Source organism: Lolium rigidum, chromosome 4 (genome assembly GCF_022539505.1).
Source record: "Lolium rigidum isolate FL_2022 chromosome 4, APGP_CSIRO_Lrig_0.1, whole genome shotgun sequence".
Classification (NCBI taxonomy): domain Eukaryota; kingdom Viridiplantae; phylum Streptophyta; class Magnoliopsida; order Poales; family Poaceae; genus Lolium; species Lolium rigidum.
The window spans coordinates 259,057,651-259,084,667 of NC_061511.1; the positions used below are offsets into that span (position 1 = coordinate 259,057,651).

Consider the following 27,017-nt stretch of genomic DNA (forward strand, 5'->3'; position numbering starts at 1 on the left):
AATCCAATTTCCATTATGGTTTTTCCCTTGAGTTCATCCTCGTATACCATTCATATGCCTATGATGATGTTATCTATTTCCTCTATGTGTGAGTAGTTTACCTTGTTCTTGGGGAGATGGAGAAACCCTATCAATATTTATGATGTGAAATAAAGATGATCTATAATTTCAGTTCACGGGCATGTATTTTGTTTTCTCTCTAGATATTATGTGAAGTGCACCATATATGTAATATTTTCCTATGGGACTAGAGAGGAAACTATCATTGGTCATGTGATAGTATGTACGGTGCTAAGTGAAATCACGTGATGGCATGATATTCACATGCGTAGTAGGGAACCCCTTAATTGTGAGGGATCAGAGTGACTTGCCTACGATCATTCCAGTGGCTATTTGGGATGAAATAACATATAGTGGTCTGTGATGATCTTATTATGGAGCTCTTCCCATACATGCACATGAAGAACAATATAGATTCCTCTTATATCGTAAGTAGTACCAATATTAGCGGCGGATCCTACACTCCCTGAGAACGCTTTAGCCCTCTTGCAGTTTCATTATCTTCTACATAGCGATTACGTCTTTGTTCACACTCGTTGGTTTTAATTATTACTCTTCACACAACACTATTTCTCAAAAATATCCCTACTTGAAATCAAAGGCAACTTATATGTATCCTCTAGTAGTGATGTACTACCACCGTTCCATAATATAAGTCCTAGTTCGGTAAAACGGATTATATTATGGAACATAGTGATAGCACCATCTCATAGAACATTTTGAGGATGTGATCGCACGGGTACTATTGGCAAGTCTCAGCAACATGCGAGTGTACGTACCCTGGTCGTACCTAGGTAGATCAGTTTGCATGTGTCGCATGCGAGCAACATGGATCATTCTGCGCCGTGGACTGTGTCGCTAGGAATTGTTCGTACTCGCTTTGGACCGAGCATGCATGCTTCTGCCAACCAAGGTCACCAAGAACACTGTAAACCAGTTATTACAAGAACTTGGGACGTACTCCCAGCTCCTAACCACCACTATTAGCAAGTCAATCTGTCTGATAATGCACGAGCTGACATAGCACATTTCACACACGCCGTCATCAAGAGAAAAAGATACGACCGTTAGATTAGATTAGACCACACACATACACGTATTGACGAATGATCCATCTGTATCCCTGTCCTCATCAGCATTGAAGAGCGACGACGCCCGCGCCCGCGCAAACCGCGCACGGCACGAAGGTGGCCGGCCGGGGAGCCGCCGACGTGTGCGCCGGCCAGTCTTCCCACGGCGGCACGCAACGTAGCTATCTGCTATGACATGATCAAGCCTGTCGAGCTCACGCGGTTAACTCACACGCCTGATCGACGGCCCGATCGAGCGCCAGCCACGGGATATATACGGCCGGGGAGAAATCATTTCTCCTCACTGCCCTGCCAAGATCATTAGCTAGACATAAAATAAAGCTCGGTAGATCGTCCCGTTTTGTTTGGTGCGAGGTAGGTGGCCATCGATCGATATCGCGCTCCCGTCTCCACGCAACTTTGCATGCGCGAGTGCGCGCGCTAGCTTAGCGTGCGACGACTTGCCCTGCGCCAGCGCGGTGGTGGTTGCAGGGCGCTTACCTGAATCGGCAACGCCGGAGCTCGCGGTCAAGCCAGACGCTGCCCACCGCCCCCGGCGACCAGGCCGCCGCGTCCCTATATCCCCCCGTCGCCTCCTTCCTCGGATCCTCGCTCCAGCACACTCACCTGCACAGCTACACGAGGTTAACAAGGTCGATCCGCACATACACATGGTGACCATGTCGGCGTCGGCGCGCGATGAACGCCCGGTCTCGGTGGTGGCGGAGCTGGAGGGCACGCTTCTCCGCGAAGCCTGCACGTTCCCCTACTACATGCTCGTCGCCTTCGAGGCCTCCGGGCTGTTCCGCTTCGCGGCGCTGCTGTCGCTCTGGCCGGCGCTCCAGCTCCTCGACCTCCTCCTCCCGGGCCGCCGCCTCGCGGCGCGGTGCGCGGCGTTCGTGGCCACGGCGGGGGTGCCGCGCGCGGAGCTGGAGGCCGTGGCGCGCGCCGTGCTACCCAAGTTCATGGCCGACGACGTCGACCCCGCCGCCTGGGCGGCCTTCGGGGCCTGCAAGGGGAGGCGCGTCGTGGTGGCGCGCGACATGCCCAGGGTCATGGTCGAGTGGTTCGCCAGGGAGCACCTCGGCGCCGACCACTTCGTCGGATCCGAGCTCGAGTACAGCCGCCTCAGGCGCTGCACCGGGCTCCTTACAGGTGGCGGTGACGATGACGTCGCCCAACGAGTGCGCGCGCTGTTCGCGGACGGCGAGCGGCCGGACCTCGGTCTCGGCCGGTCGGACGTGGCGCGGTCCTCCTTCCTGCCATTCTGCAAGGTACGCTACTCTTCAGACAATTTCTTAGCGCATGGTTTTTAAGTTCATTGGAAACTTCCGCAAATTAGTTCCATTTTATGCATGTGTTCGGAAAACTCATCTTTTGTTGAAACTTTCCGTCCAAATTTGAAAGTCAGCCCAGTCCAGCAACCAAATAGGCCCGCCCCATCCTCGGGAAACTCTGTTTCTCCCGGGAAAACCTATACACCGACCAGGTCGGTGGCTACCGGCCACCGCACACCCCTGGTCGGGTATGGGCCAGGCCCAGTTCGCTCTCTTTTTCGGTTTTCTGTTTCGTTTTTCGTTTTTTTATTTTTTTCCTTTTTCTTTTTCTTTTCTGTTTTCTTTCTTATTTTGTTTTTCTTTCTTCTTTTTGTTCAAACTATAAATAATTCAAATTTCAAAAATGTTCAAAGTCAAAAAGTGTGCAAATTCGAAAATGTTCAAATTCGAAATTTGTGCAAATTCGAAAATCATTTAATTTTTGAAATTTGTTCAAATTCAAAAATCGTTCAATTTTCAAAATTTGTTCAAATTCGAAAATCGTTCAATTTCAAAATTTGTTCAAATTCGAAAAATCGTTCAATTTTTGAAATGTGTTCAAATTCGAAAATCGTTCAATTTCAAAATTTGTTCAAATTCGAAAAATCGTTCAATTTTCGAAATTTGTTCAAATTCGAAAATCGTTCAATTTCAAAATTTGTTCAAATTCGAAAAATCGTTCAATTTTCAAAATTTGTTCAAATTTGAAACTGTTCAGATTTAAAACAGAGAAAAAATGAGAAAAGAAAAAAGAAAAACAAACTTGGGCCGGCCCATCCGCACCGAATCCACAGCAAACAGCATCAGCAAATCGTGGGCCGGCCCAACATAGATCTGTGGGGGTGGTCGGTGGCTGCTATACAGCGACCAGGTCGGTGTAAAGCAGCTCCCGTTTCTCCCTGTGTTTCGGTGCTAAATTTTCCAGGAGAATTTTGCTCGGAATTCTTAACGTGAAACGGACATAGACAAGCCATAATTTTGGCAACAACCAACTCAGTCTCCAACCTTATGTTCATGATAAAATCAGGTAAGACTAAGGCTTGTCAATAGAATTAGCCAAAGCTTTTACCTTGATTGAAAAAGAGGAAGTTGGTAGAGCAAATTAGGTTCTACAAAAAAAAAAAACACCCTAAAGAACCTTGCTATGCAAAGCCCCTCTAACGAGCGTTGGGCACGGCATTTGGGACATAAACCATCACATCCCCCTTTGCCCTGAATGAATATCATATTTTAGTTTTTATTTTAAAATTTCTTTTGGCTTAAACCTTCTACAACTTTCCTTTCAGAAGTCTAAGATAATGTGCATTTCTCCTTCGCCTTTCTGGTGTGATCCTTCACTCTGAACAAAAAAACATCTTTCCAAACCATTTTCACTCATCGTCTTTATCGTCACCAAACTCTAGTTTCACAATTTCCTTTGGTCTCTTCATTTTTAGTTTGCTTAATACCTTTTTATTTTTTAAAAGCATTAAAATTGTTAGATTTATGTTTTAGAAAATAACGTCATACTTCTATGGAGAAATCATCAATTATTGTAGCACATAATTAGCATCACGATAGTGAAGTTTTATTAGCTGATGTGCGTGGTTTTTTTTCTCTCCCTGTTAGATGGGTTTCACTTTAAAATAATTGTGTTGTTCTGTGTTGGTTTGCATGCCGTGATTAGAGCAAAATTCACCACTGCATACATACTCAAACATTATTCATCAATCCCAAAAAAAAAAGGAAACCAGTGTTCAGCATGAACTTGCAGCTGATTACAGTATGTGCACGCATGCAGGAGCAACTCCAGCCGCCATTCTCCATGGACCACGACATGGCGATGCAACCGAAATGCGCTCCGTTTCGGCCGGTCATCTTCCACGACGGTCGTCTCGTGCGCCGGCCAACGGCTCTCATGTCGCTCGCGATCCTCTTCTGGATCCCTCTCGGCGTCCTCCTCGCCTTCGTCCGCATCACGCTCGGCCTCGTGCTCCCCATCCAGGCGCTCCCCTACATCGCGCCCTTCGTCGGCGGCGCCATCATCACGCGCGGCCACCCGCCTCCACCCACCACCGCCAAGGACGGCTCGCCATCCGGCGTCCTCTTCGTGTGCACGCACCGGACGCTCATGGACCCTGTGGCGCTCGCCTTCGTGCTCGGCCGGCGCGTGGCCGCCGTGACCTACTCCCTCTCCCGCCTCTCGGAGCTCCTCTCGCCGATCCCGACGGTGCGGCTGACGCGCGACCGGGAGACTGACGCGGCGCGGATGCTGGCGGAGCTGGCGCGCGGCGACGTGGCCGTGTGCCCCGAGGGCACGACGTGCCGGGAGCCGTTCCTGCTCCGGTTCTCGGCGCTGTTCGCGGAGCTGAGCGACCGGATCGTGCCGGTGGCGACCAACTACCGGGTGGGGCTGTTCCACCCGACGACGGCGAGGGGGTGGAAGGCCATGGACCCCATCTTCTTCTTCATGAACCCGAGGCCCGTCTACGAGGTGACGTTCCTGAACCAGCTCCCCGCCGAGGCCACGTGCGCCGCCGGGAAGAGCGCCGTCGACGTCGCCAACTACGTGCAGAGGATCCTCGCCGCCACGCTCGGGTTCGAGTGCACCACCTTGACGCGCAGGGACAAGTACCGGGTGCTCGCCGGCAACGACGGCATCGTCGGCGTCAAGCCCGCCGCGGCGGCGGCGGCGACCAAGCCAGGGTGGCAGCGCCGGGTCAAAGAGGTGCTCGGGTTCTTGCTCCACTAAAATCGACTCGATTAACCACTCCATTGGTGAGCTGCAAACTAAGACACTTAGCTCAATTACTTGTTTATTCACACACGCGTATATGTACGCAGCAAAATTTGTAAGTGATAGCCATTAGCAATTCAAGCTAATCTATACTATGTGGTTGTTTTTTTTTTACTTGTTTTTCACGCGAATTTGTTCGTGGCCCAGTTCAATTTTGGTGTTGTAAATTCGCAGGGAGTGTAATATCTGTAATTAATGAGCGGAAGTTGCTAGTCATTGAGCAGTCCTCTACTCTACCTTATCTTATCTTATCTTTTCTTACAGTGGATTTAACATGAAATGGAGTAGTTGTTAGGTGAGCGAGTTAACCTATTATTGTAGGTCAGCAATTTTTCCTCTTGATTTGACAAATGTCTGTGATTGTAGGTTGTTGCCACTTTTGGCTGCTAAGTGTACAAAAGAATGTTGCATGCTCCACTTCGGAGAGAGCAATGCGCATATATTTAGCAGTAAACGCTCCTGGCAAATAAAAACTAGACGCTGCTCTAATTATAGTGTTTCGTTGTGGAGACACATTTGCAAAAATGCAAAGAAAAAACTGAAAAAGTAATTTTCAAGAGTGGGATCTCTAATAGTAGTGTTTCGTTATGGAGACACATTGCAAAAGGCAAAGAAAAAAACTGAAAAAAGAATTGTCAAGAGTGGGATTTGAACCCACGCCCTTTCGGACCAGTACCTGAAACTGGCGCCTTAGACCAACTCGGCCATCTTGACTTGATGCGTATCTTTGTAATGGAAGTTATATAATTCTGCGCGGTTCTAAGCTAACACGTGCATACTTTTCCTTTCCGGCATAAGAATTTTATTTTATACTCGATTAATCCTTATATCTTATAATAATATTTTTTTCAAAAGTAAAATCATGTAAAGGTGATGAGCCTTTTAGCAATCTATGCAATGTCAAATCAATCTTGTTAGATACATCAATAGTTAAGCTATGGACTCAATCAAACTTTACATTGTTTGACTTCTAAAAAAAATACATCTTGTTTCTTAGGAGCGGAGATAGTATGTACAATGATTTAACTCATACATGTCAACTTTGTTTTATGCCATCCAATTAGGAATTCTTGTGCTCAAATAGCAAATGATGTATCTATACATATATAGAAGGATGTCGAAGATTTATTTAAAATTGAAGATTTGTTCAAAATTGAATGTATATATGATAAAAAAAGTGTGTAAATACATCTAAATTTGAATAAACTTTGAACATTTTTTTATAAACAGTGGTAAGTACTCCCTCCTGTCCTTTTTCATTAACTCAAATTTAGTATAAAATTGGAGTACTAAATTAGAGTCTACTAAAAGAGACATGAGAGATTAGTACTCACATACTGTAATTTTAGCTAGTTTTGGCCTCACGCAAAGCCGACAAAGTCTACGTACATCCCACTCCACATTGTTGTTTTATACTGTACACCTCAATCGATCGGGACACACGTTAAGTAACTAATCCCACAAAGCAGCAGTACCGAAACACACCAATAAATGATGAAATGGAAAATCCAAAACAAGCACGCAAATTCTGCAGTGCACACCAGGAGGTGGCGTTTTGGCACACGCGTGCATACGCACCTATTATAGAAAATAATAAAAAAACAATTTAAAAAATGTCAAAAAAATTTGACATAAATTTTTTGGTATACATCATGACATCCTATGTTCGTTCACAAGTTTTCATGGAAAAACAACATTTTGCAGTGAGTAGTACAAAAAAGACAAAAAAATGTCCTGGACGTAGTCGTGTTACACCATCAAAATTTGTCTTTTTTACAGGAGCCACAGAAAAATGTTTTGATTTTTGAAAACTTGTGTACCAACATAAAATATGTAGATGTACATGTAAAAATTTATTTTAAAATTTTTTAACACTTTGAAATATGGATTCACATAATGGGAGTATATGCTCCTATGAGCCAAAGTGCATTCACCACCATTAATTTGCCACTTTCTGCACCACGTTCGTCACGCCAATACTACCAAACTGGTCGCGGTAGCAGATCCACGCTGCCAACGTTCTGCTCGCCGTCGCCGCCATCGCCGCCGCAGCTCTGATCGCCGCCGCCGCTTCTTTCCCGCGGAATAATCAACGAACTTCCCTCCCTAAAACGGGCCGGCCGCCAACCGCGCCCGACCCGCACGCCACGCGGGACTCCGCCTACCTCCCTCCGTCCGTCCGCTCCCCCCTTCTTCCTTCCTCCCTAGGATGCGCGGCACCTCCCCCCGCCTCCTCCGGCCGGAACCCTAGGCAGGCGCAGGCGCGCGCAGCAGGCGGCTCCCCGCGCCGATGGGGCGGCCGGGGTACCTCACGCTGCCCATCTTCTCCGTGCTCGCGGCGATCGGCTACGTCTACTACACCACCGTCTTCCTCGCCGTCGCCGGCTGGCTCGGCCTCGCCACGGCCGCCGGGGTCGCCAACGCCGCCGCCTTCACGGCCCTCGCTGCCGCCTGCCTCGCCACCTACGCCGCCGCCGCCTCCCGGGACCCGGGCAGGGTGCCGCCCGCCTACCTGCCCGACGTCGAGGACGCCGAGATCCCCGTCCACGAGGTCAAGCGCAAGGTGCGTGCCCGATGCCCTCCCTTATGCCTCTCGCTCTCCGATCTGTCGAGCGGAATGGTGCTCTGTTTCCACTGCCGTCCGGTGCCTGCGTATAGGATGGTTTGAAGTCAATTTAGCTCGTAGAATTGGATCATTTAGAGTCGGAAACATCCCATTTCGTCGATTCAGCTCAAAACTGCGACCAAGGGACTGTTGATGATAGAATATGGAGTAATTCTAGATCCTAAATCCGGTTGTTGGATCCTGGTACCTTCCACCGAATTGGGGTCTTCTCTGAAGCTTAAAGGTTTCTGTGGATAAGGTTTGCAATTTTCAACGGGCTTGGAATCATGCGCGGCGACGCCCAATAGGGTGGTAGCCGCATGCACAGCCACATCACCCGCATTCCACATCACGAGAGCAGCCGGAACACCAAATCAGACGGCGCAGCATTGCGTCACATGTTCAGACGTTCTACCGAACGTGCTCTCCACGTAAATCCCGTAAGCCAAACATGCCCAAGCTATAAGCGCACCAAAGTGCCAGTGAATTAGCAGTTGGCGTTCTTAAGCTTATTGTAGCGAGTACATTGCAAAGTTTCCGGTTTTCAACTTTATTATCTTGAATTTCCCAAAGTGGGTGCAATTATGAATGGAGATAAATAAATAACTCGCTGCGTGAGGAACTGAGGATAGCTCGGCATGTTACCATGCTATCTTATCTTCAAGTTTTTGTTTTTCGCTGTTTTGAGCCTATGATCATTCAAGCATAATAAATAGAATATTAATGTGTTATATAGTCAACACAAGATTTTCTGAATGTGCTTCGCCTTGAAGAGATTAAGCACTAAATTGACTTAAGCAAATTGTTTGTCGTGTTATATAAAAATTCAGTACCAGCAAGTTAATATAGTTTAACTACCTATAAACATAATATGCCCAACTGGCAGTACAGCTTTATGTTGCCTTGTTCAAAAAATAGGGAAATAGTAATGGAAATTAGCAGAAGAGTAGGTTGAGGTGGACCGGTAGCATTATCTTTCACTAAGTGGGGAAATTCTGTCTGCCAGTTTACTTTGGAGTACACTTCAGTGTTACTTCAAAATATTGAATCTGTATTGTTTTTGCAGGGTGGTGATTTGAGATATTGCCAAAAATGTGGCCATTATAAGCCTCCACGTGCACACCATTGCCGTGTGTGCAAGCGATGTGTTCTAAAAATGGTGCTCGCTAGTACTAATTCTATGACGATATTCTATTTTTGCTGTCCACTTCCCGTACTCACTACCTTCTTATGCAGGACCATCATTGTATTTGGATTAATAACTGTGTTGGACATGAGAACTACAAGATCTTCTTGGTCTTTGTATTATATGCTGTAATTGCATGCTTCTATTCTATGGTAATTCAGTTTCTTTGACTACTTTAACAAGTATGATTTCTTTGGGTGGTAGAGCATTGAGAAATAATTTTTTCCTCTTCAGATTCTGATTGTGGGGAGTCTCCTGTACAGTGCTCCGAAAGCTGAACAGTTAGGCAGTGATTCTTCTAAAACATCGATTGTAAGTACTCTGGGATTATTATTTTTCAAGTCACTAGCATGGTGCATGTTCATATGAAGTTATGAACCATTGTGAGCATTCCATTTAAATATGAAACATACAAGACTGAAACTTATCAAATGTACAGATCATTTGTGGGGTCATTCTTTGCCCATTAAGTTTGGCTCTGACAGTGCTCTTGGGCTGGCATGTCTACCTTATATTACAGAACAAAACTACAATAGAGGTTTGTGACACTAATTTCTCTTAATGTTGAGCAGCATTATGTTTATAAAAAATCTTAACGACGCCCCTATTAATGGTTGCAGTACCATGAAGGAGTTAGAGCAATGTGGTTGGCAGAAAAGGGTGGAGACCTTTATCATCATCCATATGACCTTGGTGTCTATGAGAATCTCATTTCAGTAAGAAGTCTAAGGACTATTTTCTGCGCTGCTCTTTTGCGACTTTCCCTGTGTTTAAATGTTTTACATATCCAAATATAAATGCATAATTAGAAGAATCAAACAGTCAATTTTCACATACAATTGTAACTTTAACTCCTTCATCAGCTGTATAAACACACTCAATTTTGTACTATCTCATAAGCATAATTTGTAAACATAGAATCCAAGGATTTTGAGTCGCTGTACTGCCGAGTCGTTTTCTCAAAATCACAGCGCCTCGCGATTATACAGCAACTGTACAGCGAATTTTGTTGACTGTAAACTGAGTCGCAGGGTTGGCCGGCTCACTTTTGAGTCGCGACTCAAAAAGCTTGATAGAATCTCATAAATTCTTTCCTAGCCATTCTAACCTGCAAGTTCTGCTCATCTGTCCTGAAGAAATGGTATTTTACCAAATTTTTGCATATAGTTTTTTCTGAGTTATTTTGTCACCTGTGTGAAGCATCACTTGTTATTTGTTCTGGCATTCCCTGATTTTTTCATGCACAGGTGCTGGGACGTAGCATATTCTGCTGGCTTTGCCCAGTATCAACTAATACAGGCAATGGCCTTCGGTTCCGTGCATCATATGATGTTCCATTATCTACACCACCGTGCGATTTACAGAAGATAGCATTACATTCACATTAGGTACTTAGTTCCCAACATGCAGAAGGAGACCTAGATTTCTATTCTACTATGAAAATTTACCATTTCTGAACAATTTTCAATTGTATAGCAGGTCAGCTGATACTTAAAACCCGTAAGTGTAATATACGGGAGAAGGTACCTGCTGCTCCAGGAGTATTTCCTCACTCCAGGGATCTATTGTGGTGTTTGGACATGGATATATTGACCTAGTCGTTCTTTTGTTCTTCGTACTATGAGAAAGATCACCATTGCCTACTTGCCTTGACCCTAATCTGGATTGGGCTATGCTTGTATGCAAAGAGTTCAAAGCAAGGCAATTCTGTTGTAAAGTAACTGTACATACTGTGTTCAAAAGCCATATACCGCATGAAAAGAACATGGAAATTTTCTGAGATTGTCGTTCAACATTTGCATTTGCTGCAGATTGATGTAATTTCTTTACACACACACATGCTACAGCACGTGTTTACCATGAGCCAAAGCATCTTGAAGTTTAAAGCTCAACAATCTGAAACACATTTGCTGTTAAACTATCAGACACGAACTGTTGTTACTGCCAAGATGCCAGAAGAGAGAACACTTCGTGCATTATGTGAAAGCTAAAGATTGCTGCAATTATTTAGTGTTTTCAGTACGGCCAGTGTGGAACAATAGCCGATAAGCAATCTTACAGTGTGATGTATTAAGATTATTTTCTAGGTTACAATATAGTCTGCACTCAACGCCAAATATAATTACATCAGTTCTAAACCTATTTGCCCTTTCCTTTTCCCTTTCCCTTCTTTGCATCAAGTTTGGCTTGCACACGAGCTGCTGCTGCAGCCTTTGCTTCCTCTCTCTTCTTCTTCTCTTCCTCTTTGGTAGCAGCAGCTAGCTCACGCTGTTTCTTAAGTTCCCTATAGAAATTGTGTGTATATCAAAATATTATATACTATGGACGGTATAAAGATAGGAAGTAAACATTGTTCTTAGCATAATCACATATTAATGTGTCACACTTCATTACAAAGTAGAATATTCTCATGAAATCACGTAGGAATGAACAATAGCTAGACGATGTATGCTTCATTATTTGAATCCAATATCCTGTACCATGTTGTTTCGCATGATTATTGGATAACTTTTGTTCTCAAACAAGCATCAAAACATGCCCTTTGTGATAGATGAAGATTGCCAAAGTTAACTTAGAAGCTACAACCACCATAAGTGGTGTCAACCAAAAACATAACAAAAGCTGGACTAACCTTATACAAAGAGAGAAAAAAAAGGATAAAAGCAGAAAGAAACAAATAAAAACTGTAAGATGATATTTCTAAAAAAAAAATCCATAAGATGGGAAAAAACTATGGATGTCTAAAAATGTCGTGGGGTGGACGAGCATGAAGAGTCAGTCCTCAATTCCTTAGTCCCAACCTCCACAGACCAGCTTCATTGAGGATTATGTCGACCACCGTCTGATTATTGGGTACTTGATGTGTTAAATGGTAAAAGAGAACATTTGGAAGTATCTTACTCTAGCCTGGCTTTCTCATCAGATACACTGCCCAGACTTGAACCTTTCCTTGGCTTGCATGCCAGTAACTCCACCTCAAAAATGAGGGTTGAACTGCAGAAACAAAGCATAGAAACCCAGTTACAAAAAAAATTGCCTGGCAAAACTCAAAAATTCAGTCAAACGCGAGGTGAAAATAGCAAACAAACTTTGCTGGTATCTCTGGTGGTGAGCCTGCACTTCCATACGCATATTCCGGCTTGCATGTTAGTTTTGCAACCTCACCAACCTTCAACATTCCAATATGTCATCAGGAACTATATTAGAAAGAAACATTCCAGGTGGTCAATCTGAGCAAGCAATTAAACGTTCACATACTTTCATAGTTCTTAAGGCTAGATCCCAGGCTTTAATGACAGCTCCCTGACCAACTTCAAATGAAAAAATAGAATTGTCTTCATGCGTGGTGTCAAAAACTTCACCATTTTCAAGTGTCCCTTCATAATGAACTGCAAATATGTACGATGGAAATGTTTAGTTCAATATGGCGGATTAAAAGGGAAACACTGACTTCACCACATAGAGAAGTGCATAAAAGTTAGTTTCTGAAGCAAAGCAGCCTAATGGAGAATGTTGGAAGCAATTAACAGGAAGAACTTCTGTCATAAGTTAAAGCACTATGCAATTGCCCAGACAAACTGAATAAATTAACTAATTACGGCCATGTTTTGCCAAGAATGCAATATATTAACTGCAGTACCATCAACCAACGGAAGGCTATCAGACGGGCTTATAGCATCATCCTTAGCTCTTCTAACCACCGTCTTAAGAACACCTCCATCTCCTGATAAATCTATGGTCTCTGCCATGATGTTGCTGCTCAATGGAGGAAACTCTGAAAGAAAGACCAGCCAGAGCATTAGAGTGATCTAACAGGACGAATTCTCATCAAACTACTAGGCACAGGCACTTGAAAAAAAAAGGCAGTCACTTCGCTTACCCAAAGTCATTGGTTATATAAATTTTTAAGCCAGTTTACCAGTCATATTGGATATTTCGCAGCTAGGATACATATTTCAGCAAATGACCAGATCCTACAACTTTGGATATTCAAGTACAAAAGACGCTAGGTATGTCGCATGCCGAGTGTTCGACTTCTCCCAACAATGAAACGCAAAATACAGTTATCCCCCAGTCTCCCAAAGAACCCAATTCCAATTTGTTGGTAGGGCCCAATTAGTATGTTCATTTACATAACCTGAAAGTTATCCTGTTGGGTATCTTAAAAATCGATGTTTCTCCCAAACAGAAAAAATAGGAGTTAAAGGTTACAGACGCATAGATGTGCTCCAGGTAACCACAGGCTACAACCTACAAGCATATGCATTATATCACACAAGGCACAGCCTAAGGGCATCTCCAACCGGGTGACCCAAACGGACGGCCCAGCGCGTCCGTTTTGGGCCGTTTGCGTGGCCGAACGGACACCCGGACAGCGCCCCGCGTCCGCGTGTCCGTTTGGGTCGCACGCTGCGCCCAACGCGCGGACGCAACGCAAATGTAATAAAAAAAACATAAATGAAAATGAAAAAATAAAAACAACAACGAAATAAATATAAACTACCGGTTAATTAAACTTAGCCCTATTTTGGGCAATTTTTACACAAAAGAAAGCCCTATATGGGCTTTAAACTAAAAAAAAAAGAAAACCCTAGACAAGGGTTTGCGAGCACGGTGGCCGCCGGCGTACTACCCCAGTAGTACTCGTCGTCGTCGGCGTCGATGACGACGACGCCCCCGGCGGCGACGCGCTGTTCCGGCTCGACACGCCGGAGGGCACTCGGGGACTCCGGCCGGGGCTCCCATCGCGCCCTTTCCCGGGCGGAGCGCGGGTTCGGCGGGCTCGCCGGCCTGCGCAGCCGTGCCCCTGCGCGCCGACTCTCGCCGGAGCTGCTCCTCCTCCGCCGGGCGCTCCTCCTCCGCCGGGCGCGCGGCCCGGCGCTCCTCCTCCGGAGCGCCGCCGACGCGTAGCCTCCTCCGCGGCGGCGCGCCGGCCTCGAGGAAGGCCCACGCCTCCGCGTCCTCCCCGGGCCTTCCGGCCGCCTCCTCCAGCGCAGAGGTGCGCAGCGCCTCGGCGAGGTCCGGCCATTTGGCCAGCTCGTCGAGATCCTGCTGCTCGCGGGACGCCGCGAGCGCCGCCTGCAGCTCCGGGTCGTCCTCCTCCTGGGGCTGCGGCTGCGGCTGCGGCTGTGGCTGGGGCGCGGGCTCGTTGATGTAGAGCCCGCGCCGGGCGGCGGCCAGCCCGCGCGGCGGTGTGCGCGGCTGCGCGCGAGGCCGCGCCGTCGCGGATGTGAAGCACGTGCGCCGGCGCGCATCGTGCTCCACCTCGAACCACAAGTCCCGGTTGGGACTTGCGTCGCCGTACGCGGGGTCTCTGGCTGGAGGTCCGCCGGCAGCCGGAGCGCGGCGCCTCCGGATCTCGGCGAAGCGGGCGCGGCCGGAGCCCGGATGGGCGGCACCGGAACCCGATCCGGGCTCGTGTGCCAGCCGTGGGGAGGTGCACGTCCCCCACGGCATTGGGACGCCGGCGTCCCGGAACATCCGCGCCACCGCAACGGTGACGTAGATCCGCTCGCGTCTCGGGAGGCGCCGGCGGCCCCATTGCGAACGCCGGCGGCGCGACTTGCCGGCCGCTGCCGGCCTCGTGGTCGTTGGCGGACGGCTCGAACTCGCGCTTCGGGGCCATGGCGGCGCGGAAGCTTCGAGCTCGCGCGTGCGGCCGGAGTGGAAAGTGGGGACTGGATAGGGACAGTCCCCTTCCCCAGTCCACATTTAATAGGACTGGGGCACCGACAGGTGGGCCAGCTACGCGGACAGGGCGGACACGCGAGGACGCCGCGTGCCATCCGCGGCCACGCAAACCCGGCCCAGATTTGGGCCGGGTTTGCGTCGTTCCGGACGCCGCGGCTGTCCGTTTTTGCGGTGCGTCCCCGCGTTGGGCCGCGTTTTTGTCCGTTTCGACCCATCCGGACGCGCGGGCGCGGGATGGGTCGCCCGGTTGGAGATGCCCTAAGTGCTCTAAAACAGTCTCAGAAACCTCGCGGCATCCCAATCTACTATAGGTTCATGACAGTTCAGGCAAAGGAGGTCGAATTCACCTCGGGTCGACGACGATTTGGAGAGAGGCAGCGACTGCCGTGGCGACGGTGAGGGCCTGCTGAGGGTGACGAGCATGGGGATTAGAAGGGTCGAGCAGAGAGGAGGAAGATGGATGCGGAGCATGCGGTACGTACCTTGGCGGAGGTGAGGGGAGAGGAATTCGGCGATGATGGATTCACAGTGAGGGTCGAGACGATAATAGACAGATCTGGGATGGGGACGAGTGGGAGGGAATCAGGATGGCTTTATCTTCTGCGTGATTTTTACCCGGAGGATGCCTCTGATCGATTCGGTCACCACAACCCCGCCAGATGCCTGATGGGACCTAATATTCGCTTTATTCCCAAAAAAAAAACATTGTAATTACTTTATTATAAGAAAAAACTGTCAAGCTTTGTAAAGTTTGATCAAATGTATATAGTAGCATAGATAAAAAGGTAAAATACTTCATACTTCTGGATGTAGTTACACTCAGGTCTCATATAATAGCATATGCCACATGCATGGAAGATCCAATTGAAAATCCACTTTGGCTCCTAGGTGTATTTGAATGATTCTTGAAATGTTAAAATATTCTGAAAATAAAATTGGCACATACATCCAATTCTGAAAATTTTCAAATTCTATTAAATTCTGAAAAGAAAAACAAAAAACCACCTCCCATAGGTATTTTTATTTTTTTTATTCTGAAAAAATCTGAAATTTGATCTAAGATTCCGAAATTCGTTACCATAAAAGAAAATGTTCCTATTTTTCGATGTTAAATTTGACTAAGATTAAAAGTTGACTCGGATTCTTTTTAAGTTAACTACATTTTCTTTTGAATAGTGTTGAGCATCCCCGTAGGATCTGGGGGAAATCCTCGCCATTCCCACCATCGATTTGTTGTTTAAGTTCACTAGATTATACTATTCCAACATTAATAAATTATTTTATCCCACGAGATCAAAACTATACAAAAAAGCATCACACCTTTTGGAAACAACGATGCAGTAGAAAAATGGTAGTATGCAACAAGTTCCCATCTATCCGACTATCCCATTAAATCGCCATCAATCGCAACAAAAATTGCAAAAAAAAAGTCAAAAAAAAACATGTATGTAACATGAGAGATATTCGTTTGTAGCCCTGGTACATTTCAAGCAAAGGAGGAAGCATTTTCAGTAGACGCCGAGATTGTCACAACATCTCGGTCATGCGTTCGCAGCAAAACGTCTGTGACTTTGCAGCATCGAAAAATCGTAAATACCTCACCTCAATTTTGATCACGGTTTTCGTTGTCCTAGCATCACCGGTGACAAATCCTACAAGAAGGAGCCCCATCAGCGGCGTATCTGGCGACCCAGACCTCCTCCCATAGTCGTAGTGCGCAATTGGTAGCCCACAACACCTCAAAACAGGTCCTGGGGAGCAAAAAATGGCCCCATTGGTCACCGAGTCCACGCCCATATCGTGGCCAAACGCGCGCGTCAAAACAACATGGGGACAGGCCCAGAGGAAACGGCCAAATCGGTCGTTTCCAGGGAGCCACCCTCGTTGCGTGCTATTTCGACAACACCGCATATGAGCGGCTGCAAACGGCGGAGATGGCGCAAGCTCTGGCGGTGCACCGAAAGTTAATTTTGATCATTATTGCCCACCTTCGCCCCCTCTCCTATTTAGCTCTTCTTAACCGGCTACGATGATGAACACGGTGGCGCTCGTCACCGGCGTGCCTTCCCCATCGTTCCCGGCCTCTGTTCTGTTGAATCTTTTCCAATGTCTATAAGAAAGATTTAACCCTCGATGTGATATATTAGATATGTAAGATGTAGATCTATGGAACCTTTTTTATGCCTTCCATAGGACGGATGTGGTAGTGATTGACCGATTTACCTTCTATGGAACCCTTTTTTTGCTTGCCATAGGATGGATGTGGTAGTGATTGACTGGTTTAGGTTCTAAGCAACTCTTTTTCATGCTTGCCATAGGATGGATTCACTTCCATGGTTAATATATTTAATCTTTTTGTAGGGCATCATGCCTTCCAGTCCTTCAAGCATGGCCACCGTGGTCCTGCCTTGTTCTCCGATAAGCACAACCACGGTTGTCAAACCTTCTTCTCCGTCCATCTCACCAACCTAAGGCCACAAATATTACTCTCCTAACTATAAGAACCTATGTCCCTTGTGCAAGGTTCATTTTTAGAGGTTGATTCTACATAATGTGCAACCGATAGCCATGCTTAGCATTGTTCAATTGTCTTTTGTAGGTCGTCCCTCCTTCTATTTCTTGGATGGTGCCTTACAACGCTAGGGCTAGTCCAGCTCTGTATCATCTCAAACCACCTATGGTGTGGGAAGCACCTTTGTCAGAGTTCATCCTCAGCATAGTTTGTGAGCAAATCAGGAGCGGGCTAGACTATAGGCTTCAAAGAACACCACGTTGATGCATGTAAAAAACATACATGAACTTTCTAGTTTATTGATACATATTCCCATATGTTTTGCATCATATACAATGTTATACGCATGTTTTATATTAATTTGTGGGGATTTACCAATGATCCTCTTTATTTGGGTTATAACTGGAAAACTCTATTTTGTGTATTTTCATCTTTCAGGGACCTTAATGAAGTCAAATGGACTTGAGATTTTTCAAGGATTAATATTTCATCGGAAGTACATGGAGTACTGGAACTTCACGAACGGAGACCCGAGGGAGAAACAGGCCCAATTGGCGGTGGGACCAAACTATCCCCTCTTGTCCGTGACTCGAGCGTCCGATGCCAACGATTCCACCGCCATCCTCTTCATCTTGACTTAAAACTCCTATAAAAAGGGTCCTGACGGAATCTCAGAGAGAGGGAGGTGGAGATGGAAAACAAGAAACAAAGAGAAAGAAGGAATTTGGAGGTTGGAACTGTTGCCAGAATCGCCGCCGGTAGGCTCCACCCGTCCTCCAATGTGTTCATCATCAACATCAACAACAACACCCTCATCATCTCCCTACTGTAATCTGTTGGAAAACATGATTTGTGATGCAATCTATTGTTTTTCCATGATCTATATATTGTATCTTTATGTCTTTATTTGAGTAGTGAATTTTTCATGGAAATTGTGAAATAGTTCGTTGTTGGTTGCATACACATATATTTTATCTTCTATGATGGTCTTATGTACTAATATATGAGTGCACATGTAAAGGCATCTCCCGCGGGCCGACCCACGGCGATCCATCCGGTCCATTTTCATCCGTTTGGGTCGCACCGCAGAAAGATCGTGTGTCGTGGTCCGGCTAGTCAGGTTTTTGGCAATTGCATAGAAATTGCATACATATTTGGAGATAAATTTGCTTGAAGCAAATTGTTACAATAAACTAGAAACTTATTAAACATAGTAGAAGACTGCATCGTCTTCATCTTGCCCTCTTCTAGTCATCGTCGTGGTAGTGGCTATTGTGTGTGATAATGTACTAATTGAAGTCGATGACAATGTAAAACTTCACCAAAAGCAGTTACACCCATACATGTTCTACAAACTATCAAGAAGTTGTTGGTTAATTCCAAAATTTAGGTTCTAGACTTCTAATCTAACTAATAAAGCCCACATGTGAGTGTAGCCATATTAGAAGGCCACTAAAAGTGAATCTCGTTGCCACCACAATATCCAATACTTGACTAGACTAGTTGTATTTAAGCACGAATTTTAGATAATACAATACTTTTGTGTCATAGAAAAGGATATGGAATCTTAAAATAGATTTTAAATCTTACATAAATCACTATGCTACCTTCTTAAAAGTAGTTGAGTATCGCGAATTCATGATGCTAGCCGGAGGTAATATAGAAGCTCCCATTTTCTATAAAATAGAACTTCATGTATGACATAGTTGAAATTTCCTAAAGGAGAGATGGTTTATTTAACCACATGTCCTTGTGTTAGAATAGATAGCATATGCCATATGCAGGCTATACCACCGGTAGCTAGTCGTAGGGGAAGGCCATGAAGCAGTACACACTGCCGCTCTTATCACTTGCATATCTTATCTGGTCCTACTGTCCACCCAAAGGGAGGCTTTAAGCTGTAAATGGCTGGCAAGTTGCGAGGCATAGGAGGTAGCAACAGAATGCCCAGGTACGGACTGCGTCGTTTAGGGTGTGATAATTCACGGCGTGTCGGCGTCAGCGCTGGATACTCAACAGTGCAGAAGAGAGGCCGCATGCAGCAGCGCCACATTGCTTGGCAGAACACAGTAAAGCAGCGGCTGCAGCGCTGCCTGCGCCCTTTCTCTCTTCCTTTTTTTTTTTCCTCCTTAACGGTTTAACCACGCAGCAAAGATGTAATTAAAACATGCTATTCCAAGCTGTTTTTCTTTTCTGAAAGAAAACATGGACGTGGAAAAGGCGCACAGAGATTTAAAGAACAATGTTACTCCATCTGTTCCATATTAATTATCGTTAATTTAGTATAAAGTTATACTAAATCATCGACAAACAATGTGGAACGGAGCAAGTACATGGTCACGAATCTCTCATTCCATCTCCTCTAGATCATCAACCACATATAGAATAATCAGAGAGGCATGTCAAGGAGAAGCAAAAACCAGCAAATCGCTGGAACAGCTTCTCCACCGATCGAGTGTAATGCTAGCTAGTACATAACTACATACATTTCAGTCAGCTTCAGCCTTCAGGTTCAGGGGTAGTCGCGCTCGCGCCAGCACGCCAGCATGGCGACGCAGCGGCGCGCGATGTAGAACCGGACGCGCTGCTCCTTGATGAGCCGCGCGCACCGCCGCCGGAACGATGACGACGATGACCCGCCGCTTTCGCTCTTGCCGCCGTCGACGTGCGCGGCCATTGCCCGCTGCTTCCCGCTCCTCTTCGTGGACAGCCTGCACTTGCCATCCCCGGCGCGCAGCTCCATGGATGCGCCTCCTGCGCTTTCCTTTGGGCGATCAGCTCGTGAGCTCGAAAATGGAAGCTTGGAGTGGTAATGGCGGAGAGGGGGGAAACGGGAGGAGCTTTAGCAGAGCGCGAGACAGTGAGCGAGCGAGTGAAGGGGACGACAGGACGAGACAGCCAAGTGGTAGAGCTCCCGGGGTGGCATTTGTCTGCTTATATCGTGGAGAAAATCGGAGATCACGGAGCGGTCAGTGGAGTGCCGTGTCTGTTGTGTTCGCGTAGGGCCTTGATTCACCAGGGAGGGTACGCCACTTGGTACTTTTTTTTTCAAAAAATATACTCTTTATACAGATGAGTATTCTGTTGTTCAAAGCTCACGTGTACGTTGGCGTTACGCGCCTGTTCATGAATGACCTCGCTAACAAACAATATAGTAATGAGGCAAGAGTAATGGGCAGTCATGTAAAAAAAAAGTAATAACAAAAAAGTGGTTTGGATATAAGGGTATCGAAGGATAAATAGGTAGGTAAGGGCATGCACGAGAACAGTATCCAACTCTTACTATTATCCCTCATAAAAGCAACACCCTCGCTAAGGTGCTGGAAACTTCCCACCAAATATGACGTTCAAAAAAAATCTCATTTATCCTAACAAGCATCTTATAATGAGTTGCTACATGGTCCATTTGAGGTAGGGGCATGTTGAGTTTCGTTGAAGTCTACATGAGAGTGGTAAATTATCTAGTCATGTGTGCTAGTGGATAACAACAAAAAGAATTGGAAGCGGAAGATTCCGCCCGAAAATAACATTTTTCCGTGGTATCTTTGTCGAGGTGTAATCCTTACCAAGTACTGCCTTCCAAAACACAATTGGCATGAAAGTAACAAGTGTGCCTTCTTCCATCAAGACGGGAGCATCAAACACTTATTTTTGGAGTCCAAATTTGCTAGATCCATCCGGCCAGTTATCCATATAGGTTCTACCTTATACTCACCACACATCATTGTAAATATGTTTGGCAATTGGCTAAATGACGTGGATCATAGGTTTAAGCTACTTATTAGGGTGGAAGCACTTGCCAACATTGGATCGCTATGATTATGTAGAAACGACAAGGTTTTAATCATAAAAATTCTTCTCTCATGTAGTTTATCTACCGATGTACAATTATGCTCCGTTCATGATCGTCTTTAGAAAGTGCGGAGCATCACGATCTATTTAAAGAGGTGTCTACACGGTTGCAAAACATGGCGAGAAATATTTTTATCCAACATGGATGACAACGTAATCTACATATTGGTCCTCCATCGTCTTAGGCGTCTTCGCAGTTTCCGAGATGTTTACTTATATTGTGCATTTTCATACTTTTTAGTTAATAAATTTTATTTGTGCGGTTGTGTGCTATGAGGTCGGGTGTAATGATTAAACCTTTTCAGTAATAAAGCACCCTTTATCGAAAAGAATAGTTATGATAGATTAGTGTCCTCTTAGGCAAAACCGCAATGTAAAATGCTTTTTTTTTTGTAAGTTACATGAAAATGGCAAAATCTGATATAGCGATCCATAATAAGTGTCGTGGTCTTGTTTATTTTTGTTGAACTAAACCATGACACTTATTATTAATCGGAGGGAGTAGTATTCTTTTAACATTTAAAAATATGATACTTAAATCACATTTTTTACATTGCTCAAAATACACATTTTTTCAAAGTGATAGTTTGCATTTATTTTGGGATATACAATATATCCTGTTTTTTTCAAAAAAAAATTGAAACCTACAAAAATATGATTTTAGTATTTCGAAAGGGGATCATTGGTGCTATATATGGGCATACCTCAAGCTGGGCCTAATAAGGCCCGATGCAGAAAGGCCTAGGACCAACCCATGTAGAAAAGCCTAGTGGGCCTTGGGCTAAACAGTAGTGTTATCTTGCTTATTTGTTAGGCCCAGGCCTGGTCTGGCCCAACCATCGGGCCTAATCTTTTAGCCTAGGCCTAGCCCAATGGCATGCTTCATGCTAGTTTGGGCTGCCCATGTCCAAGTAAAACTAGTGCCCATATGCATCAAATCTGGCAAAACCTATACACCTACCAGGTCGGTGGTGGGACGAGTTCCAGTGCATGTCTATTGCAAGGAACAACGTGCCCCGTGCCCTCCCATCCACCATCCAAAATAATCCAAGGGTCAAGAATAGCAAGGCAAGGATCAGCCCAATCAACGCTCACGCACGGGCCAGAAATCAGCGCAACATTCAGATAAAAGGAGGTCGCGCAGCTCTTGCATGCAGCGTGGTCTTGCTGGTCCGACCGCCGCCGCTGCGCCTACCTTCGGCAAAGACGAAGCTCTTGAGGTGACCCACGCCGACTCCCATCACCCACCTCCGATCGCGTCGGAGGCGTCGAGAAACCGACAGTGACGACACTATATAAAACGCAGAGACGTTGCCTCCCGCCTAGAGTTCCTCCCGGAGTACCCGCAAGAGTGGTCGCAAATGGGAGTCGGTGGCGCCGGGCGGAGGTCGCACCCCGAGCGGAGGTCGTCGTCGTAGCGTGTGGAAGGAGTCGTCGGGGCGGAAGAGCACGTCCTAGCGGGGCGGGGAGGAGGATCTCGTCGGGTGGGGGTGGAGGGTACCCACCGCTAGAGCCGACGACGGTGACAGCAGCATCGGCGGACCTCTCTGCCGGCAACGCCCGCACATTTCTCCTCTTTTCCCTCTTGATGTCTCTGCCTGGCTGTTGCACGACGACGAAGGTAAGTGATGTCTTGGGTTGTTGACTGGTCTGACCCGTGCTGGCTGCTGCTGGCCGTTGGATTATTTTGGACGGTGGATGGAGGACTCGAGGCATGTTGTGCCTTGCAATAGACTGGCCATTGGATCTCAGTCACCGTTGACATGGGATTGGCCCATAATCGCGAATTTGTTTCTCTCACCGGTTTTCTTTTCGGTTTTGACGGTTTTTTGTCTGTTTTTTGGTTTCAGATTCTTTAACGTTATTTTTAAATTTTCATTTCGGATTTTTTTATTAAAACATGTTCAGATCTAGAAAATGTTCGAATGTCAAAATTCATCAAATTTTTTAAAAATAGATTTCAAATTTGTTCAAGTTTTAAAATTCGTTAAGATTTCAAATTTATTCAAGTTTAGAAATTTGTTCAGATTCCAAATTTGTTCAAATTTCAAAATAGGATATTTTTTGAAAAAAAGTTTACATTTTCTAAAATTTGTATATTATGAAAAAAGTTCAAATTAGGAATTTGTTCAGATTGAAAAAAAAATTAAAATTGAAAAATAAATTTCGCAGAAGATATTTGGGTTTTGAAAAAGCGTTCAGATTTTGAAAAACGAAAGAAAAAACATAAAAAAAAACAGAGAAATGGAAAGCAGAGATACCTGCGGATGGGCCACGGCCCATCAAACTGCTGCGTGTCACGGGTGTGCGGTGGGTTGTTCACGCCGACCAGATCGGCAAATAGATAGGATGCAAGAAATTGATGCTGGACCTGGTCCAGAATTCGATTCATATTGTATATACAGTGTAAGAAGTACAATGTCCATGATGAAACGGAAAATGTTCAGTATCAATGAATATAATAGCATTCCTTTCCAAGATCAAGCTTACAAATATTCTTCTTTTTAATAAAGTTTACATCAACCTTTGTTTCTTGTCCTCCAAGAGACAGAGAGGCAAGAAAACCAAACATCACAAAAACGGGCACACCATTCAGTTCAGTTAAGGCCAAACTGGTCAATTGGATTCCTCGGTCGAGTTGAGTCTCCCACGGATCAAAACCGCCGCAGATCGGAGCCGTGGACTAGGAGCATTTGGGGATATCGGACGGCGGAGGCGGCAGCTTCTGGCTGGGGAGCGGCCCGTCGTTGACGAGCCACGCCATGGACAGGCCCCAGCTCAAGTGCACGTCGAAGTGGCAGTGCATGATCCACACACCTACCCCCACACAAAGAGTCAACAGTTCAGTGATGCTACAGTCAACAGAGGTCGAACATGAGTTTACGGGAAAGTAAACCTACCGGGGTTGTTGGCGACGAAGCGGATGGCGACCCAGCCGGCGGTGGGCACGGAGATGGTGTTCCGCTGCACGGGGTCGACGAGGTTGTACTTGGCGGTGTCGTTGGCGGCGTCGTAGTTGCCGAACCCCGTGCCGACGACGTGGAAGTCGTAGCCGTGCAGGTGCAGCGGGTGGCTCTCGGCGCCCTGGATGCTGGTGTCCTGCAGCACCACCTCCACGGTGGTGTTGAACGCGAGCGGCACAACCCTGGTGCCGTGGGTCACGAACGTGTTGTTGGGCGGCGTGCCGGTGTAGTTGAACTTGCGCACCGGCGCGGCCGGGAAGTTGGCGGCGAGCACGCCGCTGTAGCGGCGCTGGTAGTGCGCCTGGAGGAGCGAGGTCTTGGGCATGACGAAGGAGACGTTGTTGATGGACGCCGCGAAGCGGGTGTTGTTGGGCGCCTGGCACGTCCCGTTCACAGGGCTCTGGCACGGGTCGGCGCCGAGCCCGACGGCGAAGAAGAAGTGCCGGTCCACGTTGAGCGGCACGCGCGCCGGGTACTGCGGGCTGGCGAGGCTCCGGAATTTGGACGAGAAGTTGGTGACTGCGCCCGTGTCGTTGTACCGCGGGAGTGGCGGAGCCGGGAGGTTCCGGAGCGCGGCGGCGCGCTGCGGGGCGTACTCGAGGACGGCCTGCGCCGTGGTGTTGTCGAAGGTGCCCACCGTGTTGGTGTAGGGCGCGATGGCGATGGCGAAGGCCAGGGACGACGGGTTGGTCGCCGCGGTGAGGAGCACGTCCATGGTCTGGCCCGGCGAGATGACGAGCGTGTTGGCGGCGAAGGGCTTGACGTAGCTGGCGTCCGCCTGCACGACGGTGAGCGTGTGGTTGGCGACCGCGAAGAAGAGCTCGTCGTTGAGCGCCGCGTTGATGAGCCGCAGCATGTACGTCCGCCCGGGCTTCACTTTCAGCTTGAACGTATCTGCAGGTGACGTCACATAATACATCACCGACATGTTTTTACTGCACCGTATACAACGATTTGGGGGAATCTTACTGTTGGCTGAGCAGTTGTATGTCGGGCCAGGGAAGCCGTTGAAGGTGTATGCGTCTGAGACATTGGGGCCGCCGCCGGTCTGCAGCGCCTGCTTGATCACCGCCTCCGGGTCGGCGTTGAACCACTCGCCGAGCATGAGGGGCACCTCGCGGTAGGGCTTGGGGAACGGGTACGCGACGCCGCGGGGCGGGAGGATGACGATGGGCCCGTAGAGCGTGGCACGGAGCCAGGAGAAGTGGGCGTGCCACCAGAGCGTTCCGCGCTGGCCGACGATGGTGAACCGGTACACGTAGCTCTGCCCGGGGCGCATGGGGCACTGCGTGATGTACGCCGGCCCGTCCGCCCACGCGCTCCGCCGCTGCTGCACGCCGTGCCAGTGGAAGGTGACGTTGTTGTTGATGTTGTTGTGCACGGTGACGACGAGCCGGTCGCCCTCCCGGACGGTGAGCTTCGGCCCCGGGAACTGCCCGTTCACCGTCGGGATGCTCTTCGTCTTGCACAGCCTCGTCACCGTCGCCATCGTCACATTGAAAGTGTAGCGGCGGGTGAGGCCGGCGGTGAGGCCCGGCATGGCCATGGCGAGGAGGAAGGCGAGGAGGAGGCATGCAGGGGAGGCGCCGCACCGGAGACGGTGAGCACCCATGGCGTAGCCTCCTGAGCTCACTGATCGATCTCTCGATCAAGCAAGAACCGATGGATGTATGGATGGATCGAGGTGGTGAGTGAGTGACATGAGTAGGGTTTGGAGTGGCTATATAAACGGCTGCAGCAGTACGCCAGTACGTGCTCGTCCGCCGTGGTGGCGTGCATGGTAGGGGGTCACACGGTCATAGTGGTTGGCTCTTGGCTGGGTTTGGTGGACGTACATAGAAAATCCTCACATAGGGCCGCTGCTTACTCCCCCTTTCTGCTCGATCGACCGGTGCAGGTTGACGGCAAAGATTACTTTTTCCTTCGAACCTCGGAAGAAACTGTTGGATCAGGAGGAAAAAATAGTTTGAGCACGCTAGCTACTTCCTAATGTGCACCATGCAGCTGTGTGAGTCCTGAATCGGCTGACGATATGACGGCGCACCAAATCGCAGGCATGTCTTGGAATACCAGTTTCCTTCTCAGGTGCTAGTAAAAGCAAAGCGCGCACTAGCTCAATCAGAGTTTCAGTTAGGGGTGTACTACGGTGTCCCCCTTAGCTCCACGGTTCTGAGAAGTTGGAGGTGCTCCAGCTTTTGGTATAATTACGTGAAGTTGATTTCGTGAAATATAAAAATGCAGAGCACACCGGGACGCACCGCGTGATCGTTTAAATCTTTGGCTGGAAGTCCATCTGGCCCGTGGCGAAGTATTTTCTGGCGGTGGAGTTGACCTAGACACGACGGTGACGATGGCTATGGCGGCGGCGCTGAACCACCCGGCACTGCCGTGACGTTCCCAAACACCGGGTAATTAGAAATTTTGAAACACGCTTAAGAGAGGAGATAGAGTTGAAAAGTTAACTGCAAGCTGCTCTAACTTTTGGTATACAAACATAAAAAACACGGAGCGCCGTAATTTACATCCGACTGATACTGATTTGACTTCATCGCAACGTGATTTTTATTTGTGGCTACTGAATCATGGACTCCGGCGAACGAGTCGACGTACCTTCAGCTGAAGTTAAACTTGTCCGATTCGTTCTCGCCGCCGCGCAAATTGAGTTGTAGCTCGCTGCCGCCACCGCCAGGAGCTTGCTGTCGCCGCCACTACGTCGCGCGCCGCCTCACCCACGACGAAGTTGGTTGAGGCGGTCACAACAAGTTTCTGGCGGCGTCGGCAACAAGCTACAACACGATTTGCACGGCAGCAAGAATGATTCAGACAAGTTTGACTCTGGCTGAAGGTAAGTTCATTCGTTTGCTGGCGGCCTCGATTCGGTGGCGGCAGGCGTGAATCACGCTGCGGTGAAGTCAAATCGGGGAGAGTCTGGGCATGGGAAACATGCCCAAGAGATGAGGGGGAGAAAGATAAAACGTGTGTAACA

At 47.4% G+C, this 27,017-nt stretch overlaps 4 protein-coding genes and 1 non-coding gene across 7 annotated transcripts; 2 read left to right on the forward strand and 3 right to left on the reverse strand.

Moving 5' to 3' along the window:
* The first annotated feature begins 1,448 nt into the window (after window positions 1-1,448).
* Window positions 1,449-5,218, forward strand: LOC124650355 (glycerol-3-phosphate acyltransferase 5-like). The gene is made up of 2 exons (XM_047189889.1): window positions 1,449-2,404; window positions 4,227-5,218. The coding sequence occupies exons 1-2, from the start codon at window positions 1,802-1,804 to the stop codon at window positions 5,175-5,177; spliced, it is 1,554 nt and encodes a 517-aa protein (XP_047045845.1). The 5' UTR covers window positions 1,449-1,801; the 3' UTR covers window positions 5,178-5,218.
* A 637-nt stretch (window positions 5,219-5,855) lies between these two features.
* On the reverse strand, window positions 5,856-5,936 carry TRNAL-CAG. Its single transcript has one exon. It is a non-coding gene; the product is annotated as a tRNA-Leu (tRNA).
* A 1,561-nt stretch (window positions 5,937-7,497) lies between these two features.
* LOC124707600 (probable protein S-acyltransferase 16) lies at window positions 7,498-10,793 on the forward strand. 2 transcript variants are annotated; one of them, XM_047239260.1, is made up of 8 exons: window positions 7,498-7,785; window positions 8,894-8,986; window positions 9,064-9,165; window positions 9,248-9,325; window positions 9,453-9,551; window positions 9,634-9,729; window positions 10,261-10,401; window positions 10,490-10,793. In XM_047239260.1, exons 1-7 carry the CDS (start codon window positions 7,513-7,515, stop codon window positions 10,399-10,401), a joined length of 882 nt encoding a protein of 293 aa, XP_047095216.1. In that variant the 5' UTR covers window positions 7,498-7,512; the 3' UTR covers window positions 10,490-10,793. The 2 variants fall into 2 exon arrangements, with proteins under 2 accessions (XP_047095216.1, XP_047095217.1); XM_047239261.1 differs by having other exon boundaries at window positions 10,493-10,793.
* Window positions 10,794-10,989: 196 nt separating this feature from the next.
* On the reverse strand, window positions 10,990-15,331 carry LOC124707601 (peptidyl-prolyl cis-trans isomerase FKBP20-1). Of its 2 annotated transcripts, none has more exons than XM_047239263.1 (7): window positions 15,187-15,331; window positions 15,052-15,107; window positions 12,654-12,788; window positions 12,272-12,402; window positions 12,103-12,182; window positions 11,915-12,007; window positions 10,990-11,297 (listed from the first exon to the last, which is right to left on the reverse strand). In XM_047239263.1, the coding sequence occupies exons 3-7, from the start codon at window positions 12,760-12,762 to the stop codon at window positions 11,153-11,155; spliced, it is 558 nt and encodes a 185-aa protein (XP_047095219.1). In that variant the 5' UTR covers window positions 12,763-12,788; window positions 15,052-15,107; window positions 15,187-15,331; the 3' UTR covers window positions 10,990-11,152. The 2 variants fall into 2 exon arrangements, with proteins under 2 accessions (XP_047095219.1, XP_047095220.1); XM_047239264.1 differs by having other exon boundaries at window positions 15,052-15,110.
* Window positions 15,332-23,751: 8,420 nt separating this feature from the next.
* Window positions 23,752-25,607, reverse strand: LOC124648644 (putative laccase-11). Its single transcript, XM_047188366.1, has 3 exons — window positions 25,001-25,607; window positions 23,969-24,925; window positions 23,752-23,885 (listed from the first exon to the last, which is right to left on the reverse strand). The coding sequence occupies exons 1-3, from the start codon at window positions 25,575-25,577 to the stop codon at window positions 23,752-23,754; spliced, it is 1,668 nt and encodes a 555-aa protein (XP_047044322.1). The 5' UTR covers window positions 25,578-25,607.
* Between the last annotated feature and the right edge of the window lie 1,410 nt (window positions 25,608-27,017).